General features: G+C 35.3%; 2 protein-coding genes across 2 annotated transcripts; both read right to left on the bottom strand.

Moving 5' to 3' along the window:
* Positions 1–5,998: 5,998 nt before the first annotated feature.
* On the bottom strand, positions 5,999–12,641 carry LOC143444175 (uncharacterized). Its single transcript, XM_076943310.1, has 11 exons — positions 11,817–12,641; positions 10,814–10,904; positions 10,508–10,619; positions 10,228–10,334; positions 9,666–9,758; positions 9,008–9,197; positions 8,046–8,598; positions 7,773–7,882; positions 6,719–6,868; positions 6,369–6,504; positions 5,999–6,287 (listed from the first exon to the last, which is right to left on the bottom strand). Exons 1-11 carry the CDS (start codon positions 11,972–11,974, stop codon positions 6,212–6,214), a joined length of 1,776 nt encoding a protein of 591 aa, XP_076799425.1. The 5' UTR covers positions 11,975–12,641; the 3' UTR covers positions 5,999–6,211.
* A 2,660-nt stretch (positions 12,642–15,301) lies between these two features.
* On the bottom strand, positions 15,302–24,392 carry LOC143444145 (uncharacterized). Its single transcript, XM_076943278.1, has 11 exons — positions 23,558–24,392; positions 20,121–20,211; positions 19,815–19,926; positions 19,531–19,637; positions 18,969–19,061; positions 18,311–18,500; positions 17,349–17,901; positions 17,076–17,185; positions 16,022–16,171; positions 15,672–15,807; positions 15,302–15,590 (listed from the first exon to the last, which is right to left on the bottom strand). Exons 1-11 carry the CDS (start codon positions 23,713–23,715, stop codon positions 15,515–15,517), a joined length of 1,776 nt encoding a protein of 591 aa, XP_076799393.1. The 5' UTR covers positions 23,716–24,392; the 3' UTR covers positions 15,302–15,514.
* Positions 24,393–24,951: the final 559 nt, after the last annotated feature.

The raw sequence follows: 24,951 nt of genomic DNA, 5'->3' as shown, positions 1-24,951 counted from the left end.
TTTGGAAATTTATAGAAGCTTTGAGGAAATTGCAGAACATAAACAAAAACAAGATTGAGGCGCTCTGTGCCCAAGGGCCTCCTGTCAAAAGGAGAAAATACAAGGATCTGGATGCGCGACTTCAAACCATCGTTGAAGATTTTGCAAACCGTGACATATTAGATTTTCTCAGAGGCATCGCCCACAACCTACAATTTGCGCAATAAACTTCCTTATTTGTCAAATAACAGTTTGTGTAAATTTTAGTGCCCTTATTATGTAGTGTCATATGTGTTTTGCAGTGAACGTCTTTTAATGTTGTTACTCGTATTTCTCGTATTTCCGGAAATATTTCTGTTAATTTCAATAAATGTTTCAATGTGTATTGAAATAAAAAAAATTTTTGTTAAAAACAAAGGAAATAGTTACAAACAAATATTTACATATCATATACTACCATCAACTTAAACACAATAATTCAGCACTTGCACGGTCAATTTACCTCCCGGTCAATTTTCATTCCGGTAAGTCTGTTCCCGGTTAGTTTGTTCGCGGTCAATTTACATCACGGTTAGTTTGTTCGCGGTCATTTTCCCGCGGTCATATGTCGTGGAACCACAATAGATAGCTGTCGTGGATTTAGCTATCCTTTTTGTCGACTGATGAGTCTCTTTCTCTTCTAATCGTGAAGTTTGGTGGTTCCGCTTACATCAACATGTAAATGCAATTTAGCGCACACTTACTTATTGATTTAATCGCCTGCAAGGAAATAAACACAACAGCAGCAAACAGAATACACTTTTTATTTATAACTTCCAGTCGCCCGATCGTAGTAATGACGTTTGCTTTGAATACATTTGTTTTACGGTATAAAATTAAGTTTTCATTTCTCCTCTATCTGTCTGTCTTGTGAATGGAATGCATCGTTTATATGGTGACGTAACTTCTTTGTGATGCATAAATCCTTCTTCTGTTCATCGTGTTGTTGACTTCAAACGTATGTGTTTACCAATCATTGTACCAGTTCAATCGAGGTAAGATCTTTTCTCTCTGTTTCTGATCACGCGGTCTTCACATGATCATTTCCGATGCAGATGTTTTCCACACGTAGACTTATGACGTAACATATAATCACGTGGTTGTGGTTTGGTTGTCACAAGGCTACATATACTCAGCGGATATAGTTATGTTATACTCTTTTAATTTCTGTATGTGTATAGCTTTATTTATGGAGCATTTTTGTTCAAATCTTTTGAAGCGTAACCCAACACTTTTTCAAGCCAGTTATGCGTGAATTGTGTGTTTAATGAATTGTCTATTGAAAAATTTATTGATGCTCATAAATTGAACAATTTCCTAAATTATCATTATTATGTAGTGGAAAGTTACTCATGTTGAGACCTATTCGAGTTCGGACAGAGCAATAATTTCGTTCAGCCGCAAGGTGGCACAAAAATAGTTTTATTTTAAGTCCATTACGTTGCCGCTTTCCTTTTGACATATTAACAAAAGCAGAAAAACCTATAGCTTAATTTTGTTTTGAACTACTTTTAGTTGAAAGTAATAAAGGACCCCAAATTTTAAAATCTTCTGGATTTTTGCTACACTGTAGCTAGGTTTTAGTTTGACGCTGCAATTGATTTTTTGTTATAAGCTATAGTTCTACATAGCCTACCAACAATTAAAACACATGAGTTGATATGAGGTAACTTAAAAATTTGCAGACATATCAATTTACCATTTAGAAGCGGTTTATTGACAGTGTTGTAGCCTGTAATTAGGCCGTGCTCTAAGATGAAACACTTTGTCCCGACTTGACCGAAATTTTGCATGTGATTTTAGTATGCCTTTAGCCGTTATCTCATGAAATCACATATCTTCATTTTTTGCCATAACCCGTTAAACTGAAGATTACAATTTTGGGCTAAAAAAGTAAAAATTTATCAGTTTTTAGCTACATTTTAAGCTAACCAAAACATGCGACTTGGAAGATTTTAGAAGACGCGAGTGGGGGTCGTCTGATTATAATTGGGTTGCAAAATGGGTCGCTGAATAGAAGTGGACTTCCGTTTTGGACCATTCCAACGTCAATTGGATGTTAGAATGTTTAGAGTTGAGGGCCTCCGAAAATTGGACAAGATTATCGTAACCGTGAGTCCAGATCATGAATATATCATCAATACATCGCAAATAAAGGAGTGGCTTCGGAGGGAAATCGAATATGCTCTTCGAGTCGAGCCATAAACATATTGGCGTCCTGGAGTGCCATGCGAGTTCCCATAGCTGTACCTTTCTTTTGAAGATAAACTTTGTTTTCAAAAATGAAGTAGGCTAATTGTGTTCCAAAATAAATTCAGTTAAAGATTCAGTAACGATAGAGGTGTCGTTAGGCGGAAGACTACAACGGATGGCCTGAAGACGGGCTTCGTGAGGAATTTTTGTATACAGTGATTTCACATCCATGGTCGCCAGGATGGTGTCATCAGGTGGATCTCCCACTGATTCAAGTTTTTTTAGAAAATCAGTAATGTCTTGGATGTAGCTGTTGCTGCTGGATGCGTATAGTTTTAATACGCCTTCTACCAAGCCAGATATCATCTCTGTGAGTGTACCGTTGCCAGAAATTATAGATCGGCCAGGGTTATTAGTTTTGTGAATTTTGGGTAACAAATAAAATGGAGCAAGTTAATAAACATTCTGGGAATGTGAACGTAAGTAAGTGTTTATGAGAAAGCCGTAAAATACAAAGTTGTATAAGTGCTCATAAGTACAATTGCATTACAGTGATTAGTAAAAGTGAGTTAGTCGAGTAGCTGCCAGTCAGATTACATGTTCTTGGACTGTCTCTTTAGTAAATATGCTTTTAATTTGTTACTAAAAAGAGTAGGCTAGTTGATGTAAGTTTAGGGTTACCATATTTGATAATGCGCAATCCCTGACAAACTTACCTCAATTGCATTGACTAACTTTAGAATATTACCGAAGTACATTGCTGCCATTGTTTTTGTAAAAGAAGAAAAAACGCCAAACAATACAAAAACAGCAAAGAAATGTTGCATTGCAATACAGAAAAAAGTTCGAATGAGTTGGAATAAAAGTGGCAACCTAGAAAAACTTGGACTAAAATACAATTTCAAAAAATTCCGAACTTTTAAGCACATTTTAGCATTTCTCCCTGACGCAGATTTGAACACTAAATTCCCTGACATGTCAGGGAAAATCCTGACGTATGGCAAATCTAATGTAAGTTCTCTTACAGAGCCTGGTAAAGTATTCCATTGTTTTGGTCCACAATATTTTACAGACTGTTGAGTGACCTGCTTGCTGAAAAAAGGTGAAGTGTAAGATTTAGAAGTATTTCTAGTATTTATGTATGGTTTTTTATTAAAATAGTCGTTAAAACAAGAGGGTAAATTTTGTTGCCTAAATTTATGGATCAAAGTACACCTGTTTAGGGCTTAGACTAAACAAACTCTCAATTGACAACAGCGTACTGTTCTTCTTGCTTCCTGTTATCATTTCTTCAAAATTATTACAGATTTTTTGTACTTGTGATTTACTTGATTTTTAACTTGTTTATTAAAGACCTCTGACCATGCTTCCGCACAGGTATGCAATATCGAATATAACTTTCCATTAAAGAGTGGTAAAGGATAGTTCGTTTTTCTTCATTTAAATAGGGTTTGATTTTTCTGACTATGCTGAGATTTATTCATAGTTTTTGCAACAAGGTGGTCATGTGCACATGACATGTACATGCACATGTCATGTCATGTACACATGACATCCATGGATGTTCCAAGAAAGGTTTTCAACAACTCAAGTGTTCAGGTGTGAAACGGCTAACCTAGTGTGCAACTATTCAATATTTGTTTAGTCCATACCAAGGCTAATACTAATACTTGCAATTATAACTATAAGTTTATCTTTCCTAACACAACACCTTACGTTGTCAGTCGAATAAATATTCATTGATTCTCATCCAAATTTAGAGGCAGACTCAAAACCAAAAGTGCGTATGCTGTTTTTAAATAGCGGCTACTGCTGCTGCTTGCTGACTCAGTAACAGATAGGCTGCTGTTCGTGAAGTGATCAGTAGTACCAAGTTTGTTTTTAAACAAAGTGAGCGGCTTATGTGGATTTATACAAGAAAAATGTACATTGATTTTTAAAAAAGAATAGGCCTATTGTAGTGTTTATATGTTTCGTATATATTTTTGAATACATATATTTAAAAATTGTGTGGGTGAGGATAGCGTAATTTATTTTCAAGTCTTGATACTCTTTAATACCCTTGATATAAACAAACAGCCAGCTATCCATATTTCAGCAGCCACCAATAACAACAGACGTGCTACACAAGAAATGACAGTCTGCTGTTCATTACGTCATGAACTGCAGCATGTCATTTACTGAGCAGTAAACCAAGGGTCGGCAACCTACGGGCCGGATCCGGCCCGCCAGGCGCAATCGTCCGGCCCGAGACATATTAATTAGTTATCACAAGAATACGGCCCGCCGTTTCTTATTGAGTTTCATACTGCAGTGTTAGCACTGTTTGAAAAAATTGTGGTATTGTTGCGCCATAAGTACGTCGTACTAGTGACTAGTCTATTGTTACGCCATAAAACTGGTGCGAAGGCGGTAGACTAGTATCTCGTACTAAGTACGAGATTGTCTGTAGACTAGACTAGTCGTTATAGATACAAAGAGTGACGAATTGAAGGCAAAATTTCATACAAAGGGTTTGACTTTTACAAAAAGTACCTTCTTGAAAGTGGTCTTTATCCCAGCTTGAACAACAGTGCAAAAACATGGCATCGATGTTTGGTTGCACGTACACATGTGAACAAATGTTTTCAACAATGAAATTCACGAAGAGCAAGCTAAGATCGCGCATTTCCGACGCCCATTTAGAAAATGTTCTGGTTCTTGCTTCATCTGACTTGTCACCAGATGTTGAAAAACTTTCAAAAAGCAAGCAGCATCAAGTGTCACATTAATGCTGTGTTGTTGAAGTGTGAATATACATATATTTTGCTCTTTTTGTGATTGGTATGATTGAGTTTGCAGCAATGTAGCGTAATATACTGAACTACTGAAGTGAGTGTGAATTATAGTATTAATGAAAATTCCAGCTCAACTTTTGTTCAGAGTTTCAGACACAAAAGGAAGAAAAAAGAAAAAGCGATGACGTATCAGAACAGGCAATCCTATCATGCACGGGGTTGCCTTATTGGCGTTTTTCCTAACGATTTCTTCAAATTTGGCGTTTTTATGACGTTTGGCTTGATATTTTGGACTTGGCATTGCCACATTTTTTGGAAAAACGTGTTTCAAACCGACTTACTCTGTGAAAGGATTGCCTCTCCTGGAATGGAGCTGATTTTAAAGGAAAATGTTGTAGTTTCCTGTCAACTTGCAAGCCGCTGACTAAAAATTCATTATCGGTGAGTTGTCGTTTGGTTTAACCGATGTCCGCTGGCAAATTTTACACCACTGAAAGGCGGCACAGAGACAATTGTACCTCAGTATACTTTGTTTGAAATTTATCAAGTTGTATGCCAGACCTTTAAAACATAGGCTACACCGCAATAACCTTTCAGCACAATGACACACATTAAACGTATTACCACGTCATAACGGATACCGATTAATTATTTAGAAAGGTAAGTATTTTGCCATCTGCACGTCACATATTTCAATGTGACGTGCAGAGTTTTCGTCACATATTTCACGTGTCAAAGTTTAGGCAGTTACAATAGTTAGGAAAACGGATATGCCGAACGCTGTATTCAGCGGCGTAGTGTTTATGTTTTAGATTAACTTATATCAGAAAATATATTTAGTAGTTGCTGTATTTTGGCGTTAACAATAAATAATTTGTTTAAGCCGCCATGGTTAATTTCACATACTTAGTTAACATAACTGCGGTCTCTTAAAACTTCTTCGCAGTCGCCAAAGTCAAATCTTAAAAAACCGCAGTTCATGATAATGTACGATGGAAAAGACATGTTTCTGAGGCACGTTTATTACAATCCACGTCGACTTTAAGCCAAGCAAATTGCAGCAAAAAACAAAAACAAATTAGCAGCAAAAAGACCATCCCCCTGGCAGCAATAATACGGGCACCTTGGCAAGAAAATGCCATACATCAGTGGTCATGGTGCAACAAAACAAGCTAGGACAAACACGATAAATATTACAAACAATATTGTTGATATTGCACTTGTTATTTTCTCCTTTTTCTGTTCCTCTCTTCTTCTAATTTTGCTTCTCTCGCATCTTCCTCTTGAGCTATGCGCAAGCTTAAAAACATACGAGTTTCATTAAACGAAATGCTGACATGATTCGAATTGTCAGTGATATTATCATACAAAACACCATACCTTCTTTTTTCCTCACGTTCAATGTCTTTAAATGAAGCGTCCATTTTGGAAAGTTCATATTCGCTCTCTCTTCCATATTTGAACTTATTATAACCAAAAATAGCACCAATCTCGGCCGAAATGCTGTGGTCCAAACCTGAAACGTGTTACAAGTAAAAGACTTAAAGAAAGATTTTTGGTGCCGGTAGAAAGACACTGGAAATTGTCCTAATCATACTAAAACATTCTACTAATCAAATTAGCACAAATTTGCGAATTTCGGCCTTAATCAAACTAGATTTTTGTTTATATTTAAATGTTCGATATATTTTCTTGCTGTTCACAAGTAAACATCATGCTTTTCATAATACCGTCTTCACAATCATCAATGAAATCATCCATTTCAGGGTCATATTCATCCTCATCATCATCGTGTATGCGGGCATGAGGTCGTCGAGCATGTGAGGTTGGAGCAATTCCTCGTCGACTGTATGCAGCTATTATCGCGTCTCGAAAAGGTGCTGAAAAAAAGCAAGCAAACCTTCCAACTGGCAAACCTTTGTATCTCGATTTAAGCAAACAAAAACTTTTTGCAACTCCTTAATGGATGCATAAGTCAATGAAATTGGAGTACAATTAAAACAAATCTGTTTTCACCACTAATTTTAACATTTTGGGTCAAAAAAGTAAAAAAGCACACTCACATAGAAATTTTTAAACCGACTCAAAATATTGGCTACAAAACTTTTTTCAATGCCTAATTTTCACTATAGCACCATTTGATGTTGTGACACACTTTCCCACAACCCTGCTATGCAGTACAATGAAGTCAAACCAACTAAATTTCACTTAATTTATATAAGGTTAATCTTGGCTTAACTGAAGTTGGACAAATCAGTCCCAGGGCTTTGGCACACGTTTAACTGATCAGAGATAAGCTGACATAAAATTTTACCCCATTTAAGAAAGAACAAAAGCAGAGTACAATTTTGCATCACCCCTAAATTTGTTTAAATGCCTTAGGCTTTCAAAAATTAAATGAAAAGTAATACTAGGGAACAGAAATATGCCAAATCAAACTCGAATCATTATAATTATTTGAATCATAAACATTGACTATTTTTGTCATTCTCACAAATCTAAATCTTACTAGGAGATTCTATTTCATATTTTAAAGGGTGAGTAAAACGCTCTACCGTTACTTCAATCATACATCAATGTTCAAAGTGAAAAACTATAACCATAAATCCTTTGATCTTCAAGTACTTTCATTAAGGTGAATGCGCAATATTAGCAGATTTTCATTCACACAAATATCAAAATCCATTATTTGTATTATCACAAATCCAAATCTTTTTCGATTTGGAAATTCCTTGATACAATAACGTAGTTGAAAGCAAACTTCGTTCACAAAAACTGTGTTACCTTTTAATTTATGGATTGTGGCATTTTTTGGGTCTGTCATTGACACACCTGGATAATTGGTCCGCACCACATCGGTCTTTACACTCAAAGTACACTTGTTTCCTGCAATTCTGAAATTTCAAGAAAGTATTGTAAGTTGAGGTGATAATAAAATCATACTACACAAATAATTCTACTTGTCCCAGGATCACTTCTATCAATACATGTTTCTCTGTTGGGAGTCAAATTATTACAATTTCAAAGATGATTGTTACCACTAATTTTAGTACTTACTCCTTTGCTTTCGCCATGAGTTCAGCATAAGGATTGGAAGGTGTTTTAGGATATGACTTTGTAGAATTGTTTAATTTTGCAACCTTCTTTATATCCTTCTTGGCGTTATTCTGCTGGTTGTTGACAGGTTTTTTAACATATTTTGATTTAGCAACAACAGATCCATTTGGTTTTTTGTCTGTTTTCGGAACTTGATCACAAACTCGTTTTTTGAGCTCCTGCTTTACAATTTTAAAATTGTTGGGGGTTTTCGTTGTAGCCGAAGAACATAATCCTTTTCTTCGATCAAGTGGTTTAATAGATTTACTAGTGGCATCAGATTTGTTCTGTGATTTTTTATTGAACTTGGCAAGGACGGCCTTGACCTTTTCCTGTTTATTTTCTTCGCTCATTCCTTTGTCCAACTTTGGGACTTTAAAAGCAGGTCCATAAGTTGAGTTAGCTTTGTGTTTTCCATGTTTTAAAGCCTTTATTTGTGTTTCTAACTCTTCTCTTTTTCGTTTTTTCCTTTCATAGCGTTCGTTTGGGTCCAGTTCTTCATCAATTGGATCATCTACAAGCAAAAATTATTGCTAAATCGGGTAAAGTTATGTAAAAATAAGATAAAGGTTTCCGTAGACCACAATTCTTTAAGCCAGGATCATTACAAATTAATCTTTTTGTTAACTGGTATTTGCTAATATAGAGAACACTAACTTTCAGCCTTTCTCAACACCAACAGCATGCCTTGCGAATACGAGATCTACTTTGTGTTAGGTAGTGAGTTCAACCAGAGACTAGACAACTGTCGTTACAAGCGCAAAGGTTGACATGGCAAACGTTAGTAACATAGTTATTCAACAGTGACTGCTGATGCATGACCATAATTTGCATTTAGGTAATTACGTAAATCTTTGAATTACGCCAAGCTCTAGATATCTCTGTCATTATAGTTTGTAAATGCACAACATGAAGCTATTTACCTGAAAATCTGGAAGAATCATCCGACCATTTGCTCGTCTGTTCTTGTGCAAGATTCATTAAATCACTATAGTTGAAGTTTGAGGCATGCTTAGACTTTTTATAATGTTTTTTCGACTTCTCTTTGCATCCGTTGACTAACTTTTTTCTGTCTCCGCCTTGATCAAATGGGCGAGGTCCACGTGGATGAGCCTTAAAATTTCACAGCAAAAGTGAATACTACCTTAAAGCTCACGACTTTTACACCCACCAAGTAGAGTAAAGTTTAAGTGAAGTTTAATAAAAAGGAAACACAAAACTATTAATGCAGTTTGGCGAAGTTCAAAGCCTATCCAAAAAGTATCCGAAATTATCTCGCACCACCAAAAATAATGCTACGGCAGCATAATTGTTTTTGTACTTAGTGATGTCACTATTACAAGTTTGTAATTGGTGTCATACACTTTTTCGAAGCATTTAGTACGGTTGTATTGTGTATGCCCATCAAATTTTTTGTTTGCAAACGAAATGATAAAACGCATAATCAAACTAAAACAATTTACGATTCAACAAGTTTTTGGAGCTAAAGCCTGAGGCAGGTAGGATAAGGCATCCACAAGCTGAAACGAGAAGGTGTGAAGAATTATGATAGTATGATTTTTAAGCAATAATCTACTCTACCTCATGCTTTACTTTATTCATGAATGCCTTGTGCATTCGTTCCTCTTCTGGAGATAAACCCATTTCATTTCTGGCAGCATCTCCTTTGTAACCCTGGTGAACAAGTACAAGAGATTTATACTAAGTAGTTTATTTGCTGCATTGAATGGCAAATGACACCTATTGCTAGCATAGCAAAGCATATTTGAGAAAAAAACTTTTTTGATGTAAATGTATGCTACTTTGGTGGCAAGTGAAAATAAAAAATACTACAAAAGTAGTGGCAAAGTCAAGCCAAAGCCAAAAAATTCAAAATAGTTTACTGCTGATAAGCACATTCAAAAGAGTTGGTCAGCATTTCAGATAACAATAAATTATTAGACACCTACAATTTTCTCTATAGCTCAAGGAATACTTCATTTTAAAGATGCATTTCAATACATTTTAGAGAAAAACTAGGTCTTATATATGAAAACAAACAACTACATCCAACAGAACTTGTATTAAGTAGCTTAATTCTTAGTTAAGTTACACCATTATTTTATCAGTTTTCCCAGAAAAAGTTACTTTTGCCACTACAAACCTGCATATTGTCCTTTGTTCTGCTTGCCATGGCCTTGACTTTCTTGGTGTGTTTCTGTTCATCTCGAAGTTTTCGAAGATTTTGTTTTGTTTTCAATTTTTCCTCCGCTATCACACAAACAAACAAACTATGTTTTTACAAATGAAGCAAGAAACTTTTTTAATAATCAGGCGAAACAACTGATATAAATTGATATATCTATAATTAAATCGAATAACTATGTTAAAGAAAATACATTAAATCTCATAACAAAATAACGAGAACAAATTTTAATTGTTACTTTGAATTTTTTCCATTTCTTTTTTTCGTTTTAAAAATGCTTTTATCGCATCAGGGTTGACTGTTCGTTGAAGTTTTTGTGCGGGACGCACTTGGGTGGTGTAACCTATTTTCTGCAAATATTGAATAATTTGTTATCAGTTTGGTTGGTGCTGTTATTAGCCTTTTCCAAGATAGAAAGCAACACAAGATATTCAAAGCAATACACTTATATATAGTCTTGAATCTATTATAAAAACTATATATACATTGCATCTATTGCAACAAAATACTTGGCAATATGTTGAGATACACTTAAATTACATACCTTGTTATTTTCCATTTCTTTTTGATTTTTCTCTGCCTGTGATATCATCGCATGTATATCCATGTTCAACGCTATTTTGATTTTATATATTCTGCACAGTAATAAACTTCCTAAATTAGTAAGCCAATAAAACAATGTTCACGAAGAGAAAAATATTTTTAATAGTAGCTTTCATGAACAAAAGAGAATGAGGATTAATTTAAACAAAGCAATTGAACAAAGTCACAACTTCCCTGTGGTTCCAATTATTTAACTTATTCCAACAGAAAAAGAACTTATCGCTAATGCATGTACCACATTTTTACACCTACTTAACTTGCCTGTTGAGATTATATCAACAAATGCGCTGTTATGTACTGTCATGTATGCCTCTGGGATAAATGAGTTAGCAAATATTTGCACCACAACATGAAAAATATTTCTTGGTCCTAGACTAATCAGGACATCTTGTATAGTTATGTTACTAACAAGCTACTGCTCTTTTTGTTGACTTTTGCGGAGTGTAGAAAATTGATTACAGTGCAGTATGAGTAAGGTGTAGAAAATTTTGAAAAACATTCGATGTTTTTGGTTCACAAAAAAACATATTTTTGATTTTTGTTTCACTTGTCTTGAAGTATGAACTGACTTTACTTTCGGCTTATTTGTGAAAGAATTCGACTCGAGTCAGTTCTTCAAAAACATTTGATTTCAATCTTATAAGGATCTAATCTTAAAGGATATAATCTTGCAACTCGAGCTTGAAGACTTTTTAGGAATCTGTTGGAACTTGGGTACATTGGAAATAAAGCAGGTAAAAAAGAGGGCAAGAATTTTGTTAAAAAAGTACTGGGTCCAACAACCTTTTTCTGTCTTAACTTAAGCTAGCATAATGCATCTTATTCGAAAAACAAACATTTTAAATAAAAAGATTTGGGTTCGAGATCAAATAAAAGCTAGATACACAGTATGACACTAAATTAAATTTGTCTTGAACCGGATATTTTTCAAACAAAGTTCTTACCTTCTTTTGCCACCTGATATCTGGTAGGCTATGTTATACCTGATACCTGGTAGGCTTTGTCCTCTCAAGGACAGAATCGAAATTTGTCTTGTGGTATTGAACGGATTTAGAACTGTCCACCAGATCCTCTGAACAGGAGCAAGTGTTGTTAATGCCATGCCAAAGTGTATTACAACGGTAGTGCCACTGGGTATCAAATTCAAGCCACATTATAGCAAGGCCAGCCCTTGAACAACTCGGCTACCAAACCGACCAATTATAATATTCATGTTGGCCTTTACTATTTTGACTGCGAGCATAAATATTCGGTGGATGATGTTTGCCGATTTCACTTTGGCATAGAAGTTACAATATTCTGACCACAGACAGAACATGTCCAAACATATTTTAGCCTGAATCCATTTTTATCAGACTTACAAGGTGAACTAACTGTTTTCGGGGAGGAATTTGTTGCACTAGTTTCCGAAACGAACAATAGACAATTAGGCTATGCACTTTTTGAAAAAGATAACTTTGTCTTTTCACCATTTTTTTAACTAAGTGACTGTATTATCGACGCCCATTTATCAAAGTTGAAAAGTCACAATATGGTAACAGGCAGATTTCCACTGACAGGTTTATTACTCTCATTTTCAAGAGAATGTAGAAGGTTAAATTAAGTAAAACCAATAACGTAAACTTTCTAAATTTTCATGTGTGAATAATATTGATTATAGTATCAAAAATTGATATCGTCACTTGCATTACATGCACTTAAAAATGCCGTGTTTTCTCCACAAGTAGCACGGTGATTCGAGAAAAGCAGCCTAAATTCTACAAATAATAAATTAGCCTACATCAGTTAAAAACGTAAGTCAGCTGGCAATTATGAAACCTGAATAGGCTATCCAATGCTGAAAAATTAACAACTGATTCTGTTATATATGTTAGTAAAATGCTAACGGTAAATGCTATTTCATTTTGCTGACTTCTGCAATAACGACAGAAAATCAAATGACTGATCGAAGTTAGACGACAACAATTTGTCGTTTTAAATCATGCGCATAGACATCTTATTGTTTGGCAAGAATCCTTTTCAATCAACCAAAGGATTCCTGGTTACAGGACCGACCGATAAACAACAAAAACAATCCGGTCCTTTTACCAGGGTCGAATTTTTTAAGGTCGCTCATGACAGTGTGTTTTTTTAAGGCATTCTACGGGACCGAAACGATCTCTTGAATTTTTTTAAGGGCCTGTAGTACCATTTTGCGCAGTTTTGAAACGGCTACACGGCGATTGTGACGAAGGTTGCATGCACGCAAGACATCACTATAGAAAAAGTATAAATGATTCCGGTCCAGTGCGCATGTGGCCTTAATTTGTGATGGTTTGTTGTTGTTCTGGCGTTTGCTGAGTGTAGGTTCAGGCTAAAGTTGACGTTTTGTGTTGGTTCAAAATTAAGGCTTTTTGGCTGATTTTTTGGAAAAATGTAAGGAAAAAAGTTGTTAAAAAGTTGAAGCATTTGGTGTGAGAATTCCAGATACGACAATTTGCTCAAAATACTGCATTAAGTTCTTTTATCCTACATCTCGGCGGATAGAAAAACTCAGCAAGGTGACTGGGCTTGTTTAGAAGCAAATTCAAATTGAAAAATGGTACTTTGCATTGTTTAAAATAGGGCTTCGGATTGGCCTACAGCCCTTAACGGTTTCACAAAAATTATTTTTTGCAACTACAGCAGAAAATTAGCAGCTACCGTATGTGCTGGCGTATAAGCTCACTCCTTGTTCTAATTAAATGTACGGTATTGGCGATTTGGTGTTATCATCACGCTAGGCTTACCATATTTTTGTGATTGAAAAGCGGGACGCTTCAGAACAACGAGCCCTATCAGATAAATGTGGTTCATAATTCATATTTTACTAGAAGTATGAGACTATTTTGGATTCCTATCGTCAGGGACAACTGAAGTAGTAAGACACCAAGAAAAACTAAAATAATGGATTTTACTAGGAAACAAAACAATGTTCAAGCATTTGTAAATTTACATAATCGTCCAATCATACTTTTCTGTAGACTTTTCTGTAGCCTACTTTCTCCCAGAAGTCTATATTCGACTTTATTTTCTCATAAAAATCACAGCAGGAAAAGTCAGTTTTAATTTTGCAGGTGATAAGGGCTTTCACATTCAAATGGTTTTTGCAGAAGAAAATGCAAACAAGTAACGGTATCGTACGAAATAAGTTCTTTCAATAACCTAACTGCAAAAAGATCATCTCCTCCTCCTAGCCTACTATTACTGAACAAGCGAATGCGCTAACAATCAACTCACTACTGGACCAATTACCCGCTACAATGACGTAACAACTATTTCACATTTAACACAACGAAACAAGAACACGCATCGAGTATTGCTTTTCAGCAAGTTGGCTAAACAGACCAATCACATCATGCTAATATCCGTGTAGTGTAGGGCAATGCTGGCTCAGTAAATACCAAAGCGGGACTTTTAGTTGACTGACCGGGACGCCGGGACAAAGCCTTTAAAAGCGGGACTGTCCCGGCTAAAACGGGACGTATGGTAAGCCTACATCACGCGCAATTTTTCGTGACAACTAGCCATATGCATGTAGGCTAAGTCCAGCTCAACTTTTGTTCAGAGTTTCAGACACAAAAGGAAGAAAAAAGAAAAAGCGATTACGTATCAGAACAGGCAATCCTATCATGCACGGGGTTGCCTTATTGGCGTTTATCCTAACGATTTCTTCAACTTTGGCGTTTTTATGACGTTTGGCTTGATATTTTGGACTAGGCATTTCGACATTTTTCGGAAAAACGTGTTTCAAACTGACTTACTCTGTGAAAGGATTGCCTCTCCTGGAATGGTGCTGATTTTAAAGGAAAATGTTGTTGTTTCCAGTCAACTTGCAAGCCGCTGACTAAAAATTCATTATCGGTGAGTTGTCGTTTGGTTTAACCGATGTCCGCTGGCAAATTTTACACCACTGAAAGGCGGCACAGAGACAATTGTACCTCAGTATACTTTGTTTGAAATTTATCAAGTTGTATGCCAGACCTTTAAAACATAGGCTACACCGCAATAACCTTTCAGCACAATGACACACATTAAACGTATTACCACGTCATAACGGATACCGATTAATTATTTAGAAAGGTAAGTATTTTGCCATCTGCACGTCACATATTTCAATGATAAGTTTAGGCAGTTACAATAGTTAGGAAAACGGATATACCGAACGTTGTATTCAGCGGCGTAGTGTTTATGTTTTAGATTAACTTATATCAGAAAATATATTTAGTAGTTGCTGTATTTTGGCGTTAAAAAGAAATTTTAACAATAAATAATTTGTTTAAGCCGCCATGGTTAATTTCACATACTTAGTTAACATAACTGCGGTCTCTTAAAACTTCTTCGCAGTCGCCAAAGTCAAATCTTAAAAAACCGCAGTTCATGATAATGTACGATGGAAAAGACATGTTTCTGAGGCACGTTTATTACAATCCACGTCGACTTTAAGCCAAGCAAATTGCAGCAAAAAACAAAAACAAATTAGCAGCAAAAAGACCATCCCCCTGGCAGCAATAATACGGGCACCTTGGCAAGAAAATGCCATACATCAGTGGTCATGGTGCAACAAAACAAGCTAGGACAAACACGATAAATATTACAAACAATATTGTTGATATTGCACTTGTTATTTTCTCCTTTTTCTGTTCCTCTCTTCTTCTAATTTTGCTTCTCTCGCATCTTCCTCTTGAGCTATGCGCAAGCTTAAAAACATACGAGTTTCATTAAACGAAATGCTGACATGATTCGAATTGTCAGTGATATTATCATACAAAACACCATACCTTCTTTTTTCCTCACGTTCAATGTCTTTAAATGAAGCGTCCATTTTGGAAAGTTCATATTCGCTCTCTCTTCCATATTTGAACTTATTATAACCAAAAATAGCACCAATCTCGGCCGAAATGCTGTGGTCCAAACCTGAAACGTGTTACAAGTAAAAGACTTAAAGAAAGATTTTTGGTGCCGGTAGAAAGACACTGGAAATTGTCCTAATCATACTAAAACATTCTACTAATCAAATTAGCACAAATTTGCGAATTTCGGCCTTAATCAAACTAGATTTTTGTTTATATTTAAATGTTCGATATATTTTCTTGCTGTTCACAAGTAAACATCATGCTTTTCATAATACCGTCTTCACAATCATCAATGAAATCATCCATTTCAGGGTCATATTCATCCTCATCATCATCGTGTATGCGGGCATGAGGTCGTCGAGCATGTGAGGTTGGAGCAATTCCTCGTCGACTGTATGCAGCTATTATCGCGTCTCGAAAAGGTGCTGAAAAAAAGCAAGCAAATCTTTCAACTGGCAAACCTTTGTATCTCGATTTAAGCAAACAAAAACTTTTTGCAACTCCTTAATGGATGCATAAGTCATTGAAATTGGAGTACAATTAAAACAAATCTGTTTTCACCACTAATTTTAACATTTTGGGTCAAAAAAGTAAAAAAGCACACTCACATAGAAATTTTTAAACCGACTCAAAATATTGGCTACAAAACTTTTTTCAATGCCTAATTTTCATTATAGCACCATTTGATGTTGTGACACACTTTCCCACAACCCTGCTATGCAGTACCATGAAGTCAAACCAACTAAATTTCACTGAATTTATATAAGGTTAATCTTGGCTTAACTGAAGTTGGACAAATCAGTCCCAGGGCTTTGGCACACGTTTAACTGATCAGAGATAAAATGACATAAAATTTTACCCCATTTAAGAAAGAACAAAAGCAGAGTACAATTTTGCATCACCCCTAAATTTGTTTAAATGCCTTAGGCTTTCAAAAGTTAAATGAAAAGTAATACTAGGGAACAGAAATATGCCAAATCAAACTCGAATCATTATAATTATTTGAAGCATAAACATTGACTATTTTTGTCATTCTCACAAATCTAAATCTTACTAGGAGATTCTATTTCATATTTTAAAGGGTGAGTAAAACGCTCTACCGTTACTTCAATCATACATCAATGTTCAAAGTGAAAAACTATAACCATAAATCCTTTGATCTTCAAGTACTTTCATTAAGGTGAATGCGCAAACTTAGCAGATTTTCATTCACACAAATATCAAAATCCATTATTTGTATTATCACAAATCCAAATCTTTTTCGATTTGGAAATTCCTTGATACAATAACGTAGTTGAAAGCAAACTTCGTTCACAAAAACTGTGTTACCTTTTAATTTATGGATTGTGGCATTTTTTGGGTCTGTCATTGACACACCTGGATAATTGGTCCGCACCACATCGGTCTTTACACTCAAAGTACACTTGTTTCCTGCAATTCTGAAATTTCAAGAAAGTATTGTAAGTTGAGGTGATAATAAAATCATACTACACAAATAATTCTACTTGTCCCAGGATCACTTCTATCAATACATGTTTCTCTGTTGGGAGTCAAATTATTACAATTCCAAAGATGATTGTTACCACTAATTTTAGTACTTACTCCTTTGCTTTTGCCATGAGTTCAGCATAAGGATTGGAAGGTGTTTTAGGATATGACTTTGTAGAATTGTTTAATTTTGCAACCTTCTTTATATCCTTCTTGGCGTTATTCTGCTGGTTGTTGACAGGTTTTTTAACAGATTTTGATTTAGCAACAACAGATCCATTTGGTTTTTTGTCTGTTTTCGGAACTTGATCACAAACTCGTTTTTTGAGCTCCTGCTTTACAATTTTAAAATTGTTGGGGGTTTTCGTTGTAGCCGAAGAACATAATCCTTTTCTTCGATCAAGTGGTTTAATAGATTTACTAGTGGCATCAGATTTGTTCTGCGATTTTTTATTGAACTTGGCAAGGACGGCCTTGACCTTTTCCTGCTTATTTTCTTCGCTCATTCCTTTGTCCAACTTTGGGACTTTAAAAGCAGGTCCATAAGTTGAGTCAGCTTTGTGTTTTCCATGTTTTAAAGCCTTTATTTGTGTTTCTAACTCTTCTCTTTTTCGTTTTTTCCTTTCATAGCGTTCGTTTGGGTCCAGTTCTTCATCAATTGGATCATCTACAAGCAAAAATTATTGCTAAATCGGGTAAAGTTATGTAAAAATAAGATAAAGGTTTCCGTAGACCACAATTCTTTAAGCCAGGATCATTACAAATTAATCTTTTTGTTAACTGGTATTTGCTAATATAGAGAACACTAACTTTCAGCCTTTCTCAACACCAACAGCATGCCTTGCGAATACGAGATCTACTTTGTGTTAGGTAGTGAGTTCAACCAGAGACTAGACAACTGTCGTTACAAGCGCAAAGGTTGACATGGCAAACGTTAGTAACATAGTTATTCAACAGTGACTGCTGATGCATGACCATAATTTGCATTTAGGTAATTACGTAAATCTTTGAATTACGCCAAGCTCTAGATATCTCTGTCATTATAGTTTGTAAATGCACAACATGAAGCTATTTACCTGAAAATCTGGAAGAATCATCCGACCATTTGCTCGTCTGTTCTTGTGCAAGATTCATTAAATCACTATAGTTGAAGTTTGAGGCATGCTTAGACTTTTTATAATGTTTTTTCGACTTCTCTTTGCATCCGTTGACTAACTTTTTTCTGTCTCCGCCTTGATCAAATGGGCGAGGTCCACGTGGATGAGCCTTAAAATTTCACAGCAAAAGTGAATACTACCTTAAAGCTCACGACTTTTACACCCACCAAGTAGAGTAAAGTTTAAGTGAAGTTTAATAAAAAGGAAACACAAAACTATTAATGCAGTTTGGCGAAGTTCAAAGCCTATCCAAAAAGTATCCGACATTATCTCGCACCACCAAAAATAATGCTACGGCAGCATAATTGTTTTTGTACTTAGTGATGTCACTATTACAAGTTTGTAATTGGTGTCATACACTTTTTCGAAGCATTTAGTACGGTTGTATTGTGTATGCCCATCAAATTTTTTGTTTGCAAACGAAATGATAAAACACATAATCAAACTAAAACAATTTACAATTCAACAAGTTTTTGGAGATAAAGCCTGAGGCAGGTAGGATAAGGCATCCACAAGCTGAAACGAGAAGGTGTGAAGAATTATGATAGTATGATTTTTAAGCAATAATCTACTCTACCTCATGCTTTACTTTATTCATGAATGCCTTGTGCATTCGTTCCTCTTCTGGAGATAAACCCATTTCATTTCTGGCAGCATCTCCTTTGTAACCCTGGTGAACAAGTACAAGAGATTTATACTAAGTAGTTTATTTGCTGCATTGAATGGCAAATGACACCTATTGCTAGCATAGCAAAGCATATTTGAGAAAAAAACTTTTTTGATGTAAATGTATGCTACTTTGGTGGCAAGTGAAAATAAAAAATACTACAAAAGTAGTGGCAAAGTCAAGCCAAAGCCAAAAAATTCAAAATAGTTTACTGCTGATAAGCACATTCAAAAGAGTTGGTCAGCATTTCAGATAACAATAAATTATTAGACACCTACAATTTTCTCTATAGCTCAAGGAATACTTCATTTTAAAGATGCATTTCAATACATTTTAGAGAAAAACTAGGTCTTATATATGAAAACAAACAACTACATCCAACAGAACTTGTATTAAGTAGCCTAATTCTTAGTTAAGTTACACCATTATTTTATCAGTTTTCCCAGAAAAAGTTACTTTTGCCACTACAAACCTGCATATTGTCCTTTGTTCTGCTTGCCATGGCCTTGGCTTTCTTGGTGTGTTTCTGTTCATCTCGAAGTTTTCGAAGATTTTGTTTTGTTTTCAATTTTTCCTCCGCTATCACACAAACAAACAAACAAACTATGTTTTTACAAATGAAGCAAAAAATTTTTTTAATAATCAGGCAAAACAACTGATATAAATTGATATATCTATAATTAAATCGAATAACTATGTTAAAGAAAATACATTAAATCTCATAACAAAATAACGAGAACAAATTTTAATTGTTACTTTGAATTTTTTCCATTTCTTTTTTTCGTTTTAAAAATGCTTTTATCGCATCAGGGTTGACTGTTCGTTGAAGTTTTTGTGCGGGACGCACTTGGGTGGTGTAACCTATTTTCTGCAAATATTGAATAATTTGTTATCAGTTTGGTTGGTGCTGTTATTAGCCTTTTCCAAGATAGAAAGCAACACAAGATATTCAAAGCAATACACTTATATATAGTCTTGAATCTATTATAAAAACTATATATACATTGCATCTATTGCAACAAAATACTTGGCAATATGTTGAGATACACTTAAATTACATACCTTGTTATTTTCCATTTCTTTTTGATTTTTCTCTGCCTGTGATATCATCGCATGTATATCCATGTTCAACGCTATTTTGATTTTATATATTCTGCACAGTAATAAACTTCCTAAATTAGTAAGCCAATAAAACAATGTTCACGAAGAGAAAAATATTTTTAATAGTAGCTTTCATGAACAAAAGAGAATGAGGATTAATTTAAACAAAGCAATTGAACAAAGTCACAACTTCCCTGTGGTTCCAATTATTTAACTTATTCCAACAGAAAAAGAACTTATCGCTAATGCATGTACCACATTTTTACACCTACTTAACTTGCCTGTTGAGATTATATCAACAAATGCGCTGTTATGTACTGTCATGTATGCCTCTGGGATAAATGAGTTAGCAAATATTTGCACCACAACATGAAAAATATATCTTGGTCCTAGACTAATCAGGACATCTTGTATAGTTATGTTACTAACAAGCTACTGCTCTTTTTGTTGACTTTTGCGGAGTGTAGAAAATTGATTACAGTGCAGTACGAGTAGGGTGTAGAAAATTTTGAAAAACTTTCGATGTTTTTGGTTCACAAAAAAAACATATTTTTGATTTTTGTTTCACTTGTCTTGAAGTATGAACTGACTTTACTTTCAGCTTATTTGTGAAAGAATTCGACTCGAGTCAATTCTTCAAAAACATTTGATTTCAATCTTATAAGGATCTAATCTTAAAGGATATGTGATAAATATATCAATTAATGTAATATAAAATTGTGTACGACATAGAATTCTCGTCTAGCGAATCAGCGAAGCATAACACTGCGTGACGTAATCGATTGCTTCCCTGTTACTGTGCGTGCATTACGAATTATCACTTATCCGTTGTATGTTCAACGCCGCAACATGTCTGTATGCTGTTGCTGTCACAATGTTCTATCTTGATTTATTCGTTCAATAAAGCTTCAATATAATCAGATTATACAGTTGTCATTCCCGTGTTATTATTGCTGAAGTCTATCAAAGTTCACTGTTAAGATATACACAAGTAAACAGACTTTGTAGTGAAGTGGGTAAACCTTACAGGTTAAGGTACCATATACCACTTTTCTTTACAAACTGATGCAGCCGAGTGAGGACGATAAAAGAAGACATTTTCATTACAAATGTTTATGGTGCCAACGAGCTCGGTGAGAACTACGCTTTTCTTTTATCGAAGAAACTATGAACAATTAAATTTGAGGTTGAGAAAAGTCTAGTGATCTCAGACTGCAAGTTTCGAAGATATGTCTTATCTACATCGTATGCAAGTGCTCAACGAAGACTCGTTGAATTCAGTCAACTATGAATGCAACAATGACCGACGAACAGAGCAAACTGAAACATCCATGAGACGTGACAGTTCGGTAAAAACACTTCATCGGTATTTGGACATTCAGTAATGATTTTTTGTTTGTTTATTCTATATATATCATAGAGTTTTGTTTATTTTGCTGTATATTTTTGGTCAAGCCTATAAAGCATAACTTGAGTCTTATGTCTAGGATGTTGTCCATTTGTATCGCTGTCAAATTGTCAATACCTCTCAAGGGTTTAAAACAGGCATGCACAACATACGGCCCGCGGGCCGCATGCGGCCCGCGAAACCTTTTCGTGCGGCCCACGAGATATTCCGTGATTTCGCTCATTCAGGCATTTTCTCCACGGTTACAGTTACATAATCAACGAATCCGATGCTTTACCGCCGATAAGCGTTAAAAACAACTACATACTGTAGTGCGAGAGGCAACCGACTCTTGACAGTAACCATCTTCTCAATAATATCTCTTATTCGACGGTTAATCGGTCACATTATATAAAGTAGGCTACACGTTAGTTACAACAATGTTAGCACGCGGCCCGCGAAAAATTTTTTTCCCTAAAACGGCCCGTGTACTGTTTTGAGTTGTGCATGCCTGGTTTAAAAGGACCTGTGGTAGGAATCTCTGACAATATGATTTTACGTTTATAATAGCGTTATTGTGTAGTTTACGCTTAATTGATGGTGGCTTAATTGCCATACTCTCTAAACGGTTTAAGTCATGCCGTGGAGAAATATTTCTTTGTATTATTTTGTTATGCTTTAAACATAGCGGTTGTTTTCGAAGGTTAAACAAATACCTGAGGCTAACACCGATACACTATGTTGAATGTCAATTACAAAACGTATTTGACTAATTTTATATATATTTTGTAATACGCTTATTTCCAAGTGAAATATTCACACAGCTATACTGGTAAAACCAGATGCTGAAATATTATTAAATGGTCTTATATTTGAAAATGCCTAGCGCAAATTTCTTTTATGTTGATCAGAACGCGTGAGCATAAGAAAATTTTATACTATAAGTTGTTTACGGAAACGGCGTCAAGAAACGTGAGATGAGTATTAAGCCGACGATTTCCTCATTTTGCAATCCTGCGCAAAAAGCCGCAGCATGCGCGTGACGTGTCAATGACATTCTGTTTTCTATTTAAAGCCGTGACATAAATGTCATCATTGTTTGTTTTGTACACTAATTTTGCTTTATGAGTTAAAGAACACATATTACCACCTTTTTGCGAATGTATTGCCAATATGAATTGTATTGTACCTATGTTTCAACGTTTATTGTTATTTGATCTATACTTAACGTGTTATATTGACTTTTGTTATCTTGCTATTGTTTTAATTATTGCTCATCGAGAATTGTTTTTATCATAATCATAAAATTCCTTTTTTCTCCACAAAAAGAAATTTTCTTGCGGGAGGTTATGTGATAAATATATCAATTAATGTAATATAAAATTGTGTACGACATAGAATTCTCGTCTAGCGAATCAGCGAAGCATAACACTGCGTGACGTAATCGATTGCTTCCCTGTTACTGTGCGTGCATTACGAATTATCACTTATCCGTCGTATGTTCAACGCCGCAACATGTCTGTATGCTGTTGCTGTCACAATGTTCTATCTTGATTTATTCGTTCAATGAAGCTTCAATATAATCAGATTATACAGTTGTCATTGCCGTGTTATTATTGCTGAAGTCTATCAAAGTTCACTGTTAAGATATACACAAGTAAACAGACTTTGTAGTGAAGTGGGTAAACCTTACAGGTTACGGTACCATATGCCACTTTTCATTACAGATATAATCTTGCAACTCGAGCTTGAAGACTTTTTAGGAATCTGTTGGAACTTGGGTACATTGGAAATAAAGCAGGTAAAAAAGAGGGCAAGAATTTTGTTAAAAAAGTACTGGGTCCAACAACCTTTTACTGTCTTAACTTAAGCTAGCATAATGCATCTTATTCGAAAAACAAACATTTTAAATAAAAAGATTTGGGTTCGAGATCAAATAAAAGCTAGATACACAGTATGACACTAAATTAAATTTGTCTTGAACCGGATATTTTTCAAACAAAGTTCTTACCTTCTTTTGCCACCTGATATCTGGTAGGCTATGTTATACCTGATACCTGGTAGGCTTTGTCCTCTCAAGGACAGAATCGAAATTTGTCTTGTGGTATTGAACGGATTTAGAACTGTCCACCAGATCCTCTGAACAGGAGCAAGTGTCGTTAATGCCATGCCAAAGTGTATTACAACGGTAGTGCCACTGGGTATCAAATTCAAGCCACATTATAGCAAGGCCAGCCCTTGAACAACTCGGCTACCAAACCGACCAATTATAATATTCATGTTGGCCTTTACTATTTTGACTGCGAGCATAAATATTCGGTGGATGATGTTTGCCGATTTCACTTTGGCATAGAAGTTACAATATTTTGACCACAGACAGAACATGTCCAAACATCTTTTAGCCTGAATCCATTTTTTATCAGACTTACAAGGTGAACTAACTGTTTTCGGGGAGGAATTTGTTGCACTACCGTAGTTTCCGAAACGAACAATAGACAATTAGGCTATGCACTTTTTGAAAAAGATAACTTTGTCTTTTCACAATTTTTTTAACTAAGTGACTGTATTATCGACGCCCATTTATCAAAGTTGAAAAGTCACAATATGTTTTTTTTATGTCACAAATTGATATCGTCACTTGCATTACATGCACTTAAAAATGCCGTGTTTTCTCCACAAGTAGCACGGTGATTCGAGAAAAGCAGCCTAAATTCTACAAATAATAAATTAGCCTACATCAGTTAAAAACGTAAGTCAGCTGGCAATTATGAAACCTGAATAGGCTATCCAATGCTGAACAGTTAACAACTGATTGTGTTATATATATTAGTAAAATGCTAACGGTAAATGCTATTTCATTTTGCTGACTTCTGCAATAACGACAGAAAATCAAATGACTGATCGAAGTTAGACGACAACAATTTGTCGTTTTAAATCATGCGCATAGACATCTTATTGTTTGGCAAGAATCCTTTTCAATCAACCAAAGGATTCCTGGTTACAGGACCGACCGATAAACAACAAAAACAATCCGGTCCCTTTACCAGGGTCGAATTTTTTAAGGTCGCTCATGACAGTGTGTTTTTTTAAGGCATTCTATGGGACCGAAACGATCTCTTGAATTTTTTTAAGGGCCTGTAGTACCATTTTGAGCAGTTTTGAAACGGCTACACGGCGATTGTGACGAAGGTTGCATGCACGCAAGACATCACTATAGAAAAAGTATAAATGATTCCGGTCCAGTGCGCATGTGGCCTTAATTTGTGATGGTTTGTTGTTGTTCTGGCGTTTGCTGAGTGTAGGTTCAGGCTAAAGTTGACGTTTTGTGTTGGTTCAAAATTAAGGCTTTTTGGCTGATTTTTTGGAAAAATGTAAGGAAAAAAGTTGTTAAAAAGTTGAAGCATT

Source organism: Clavelina lepadiformis, chromosome 1 (genome assembly GCF_947623445.1).
Source record: "Clavelina lepadiformis chromosome 1, kaClaLepa1.1, whole genome shotgun sequence".
NCBI lineage: Eukaryota > Metazoa > Chordata > Ascidiacea > Aplousobranchia > Clavelinidae > Clavelina > Clavelina lepadiformis.
Note: the sequence above shows the minus strand (reverse complement) of the source record. Positions and strands in the feature narration are given on the sequence as shown.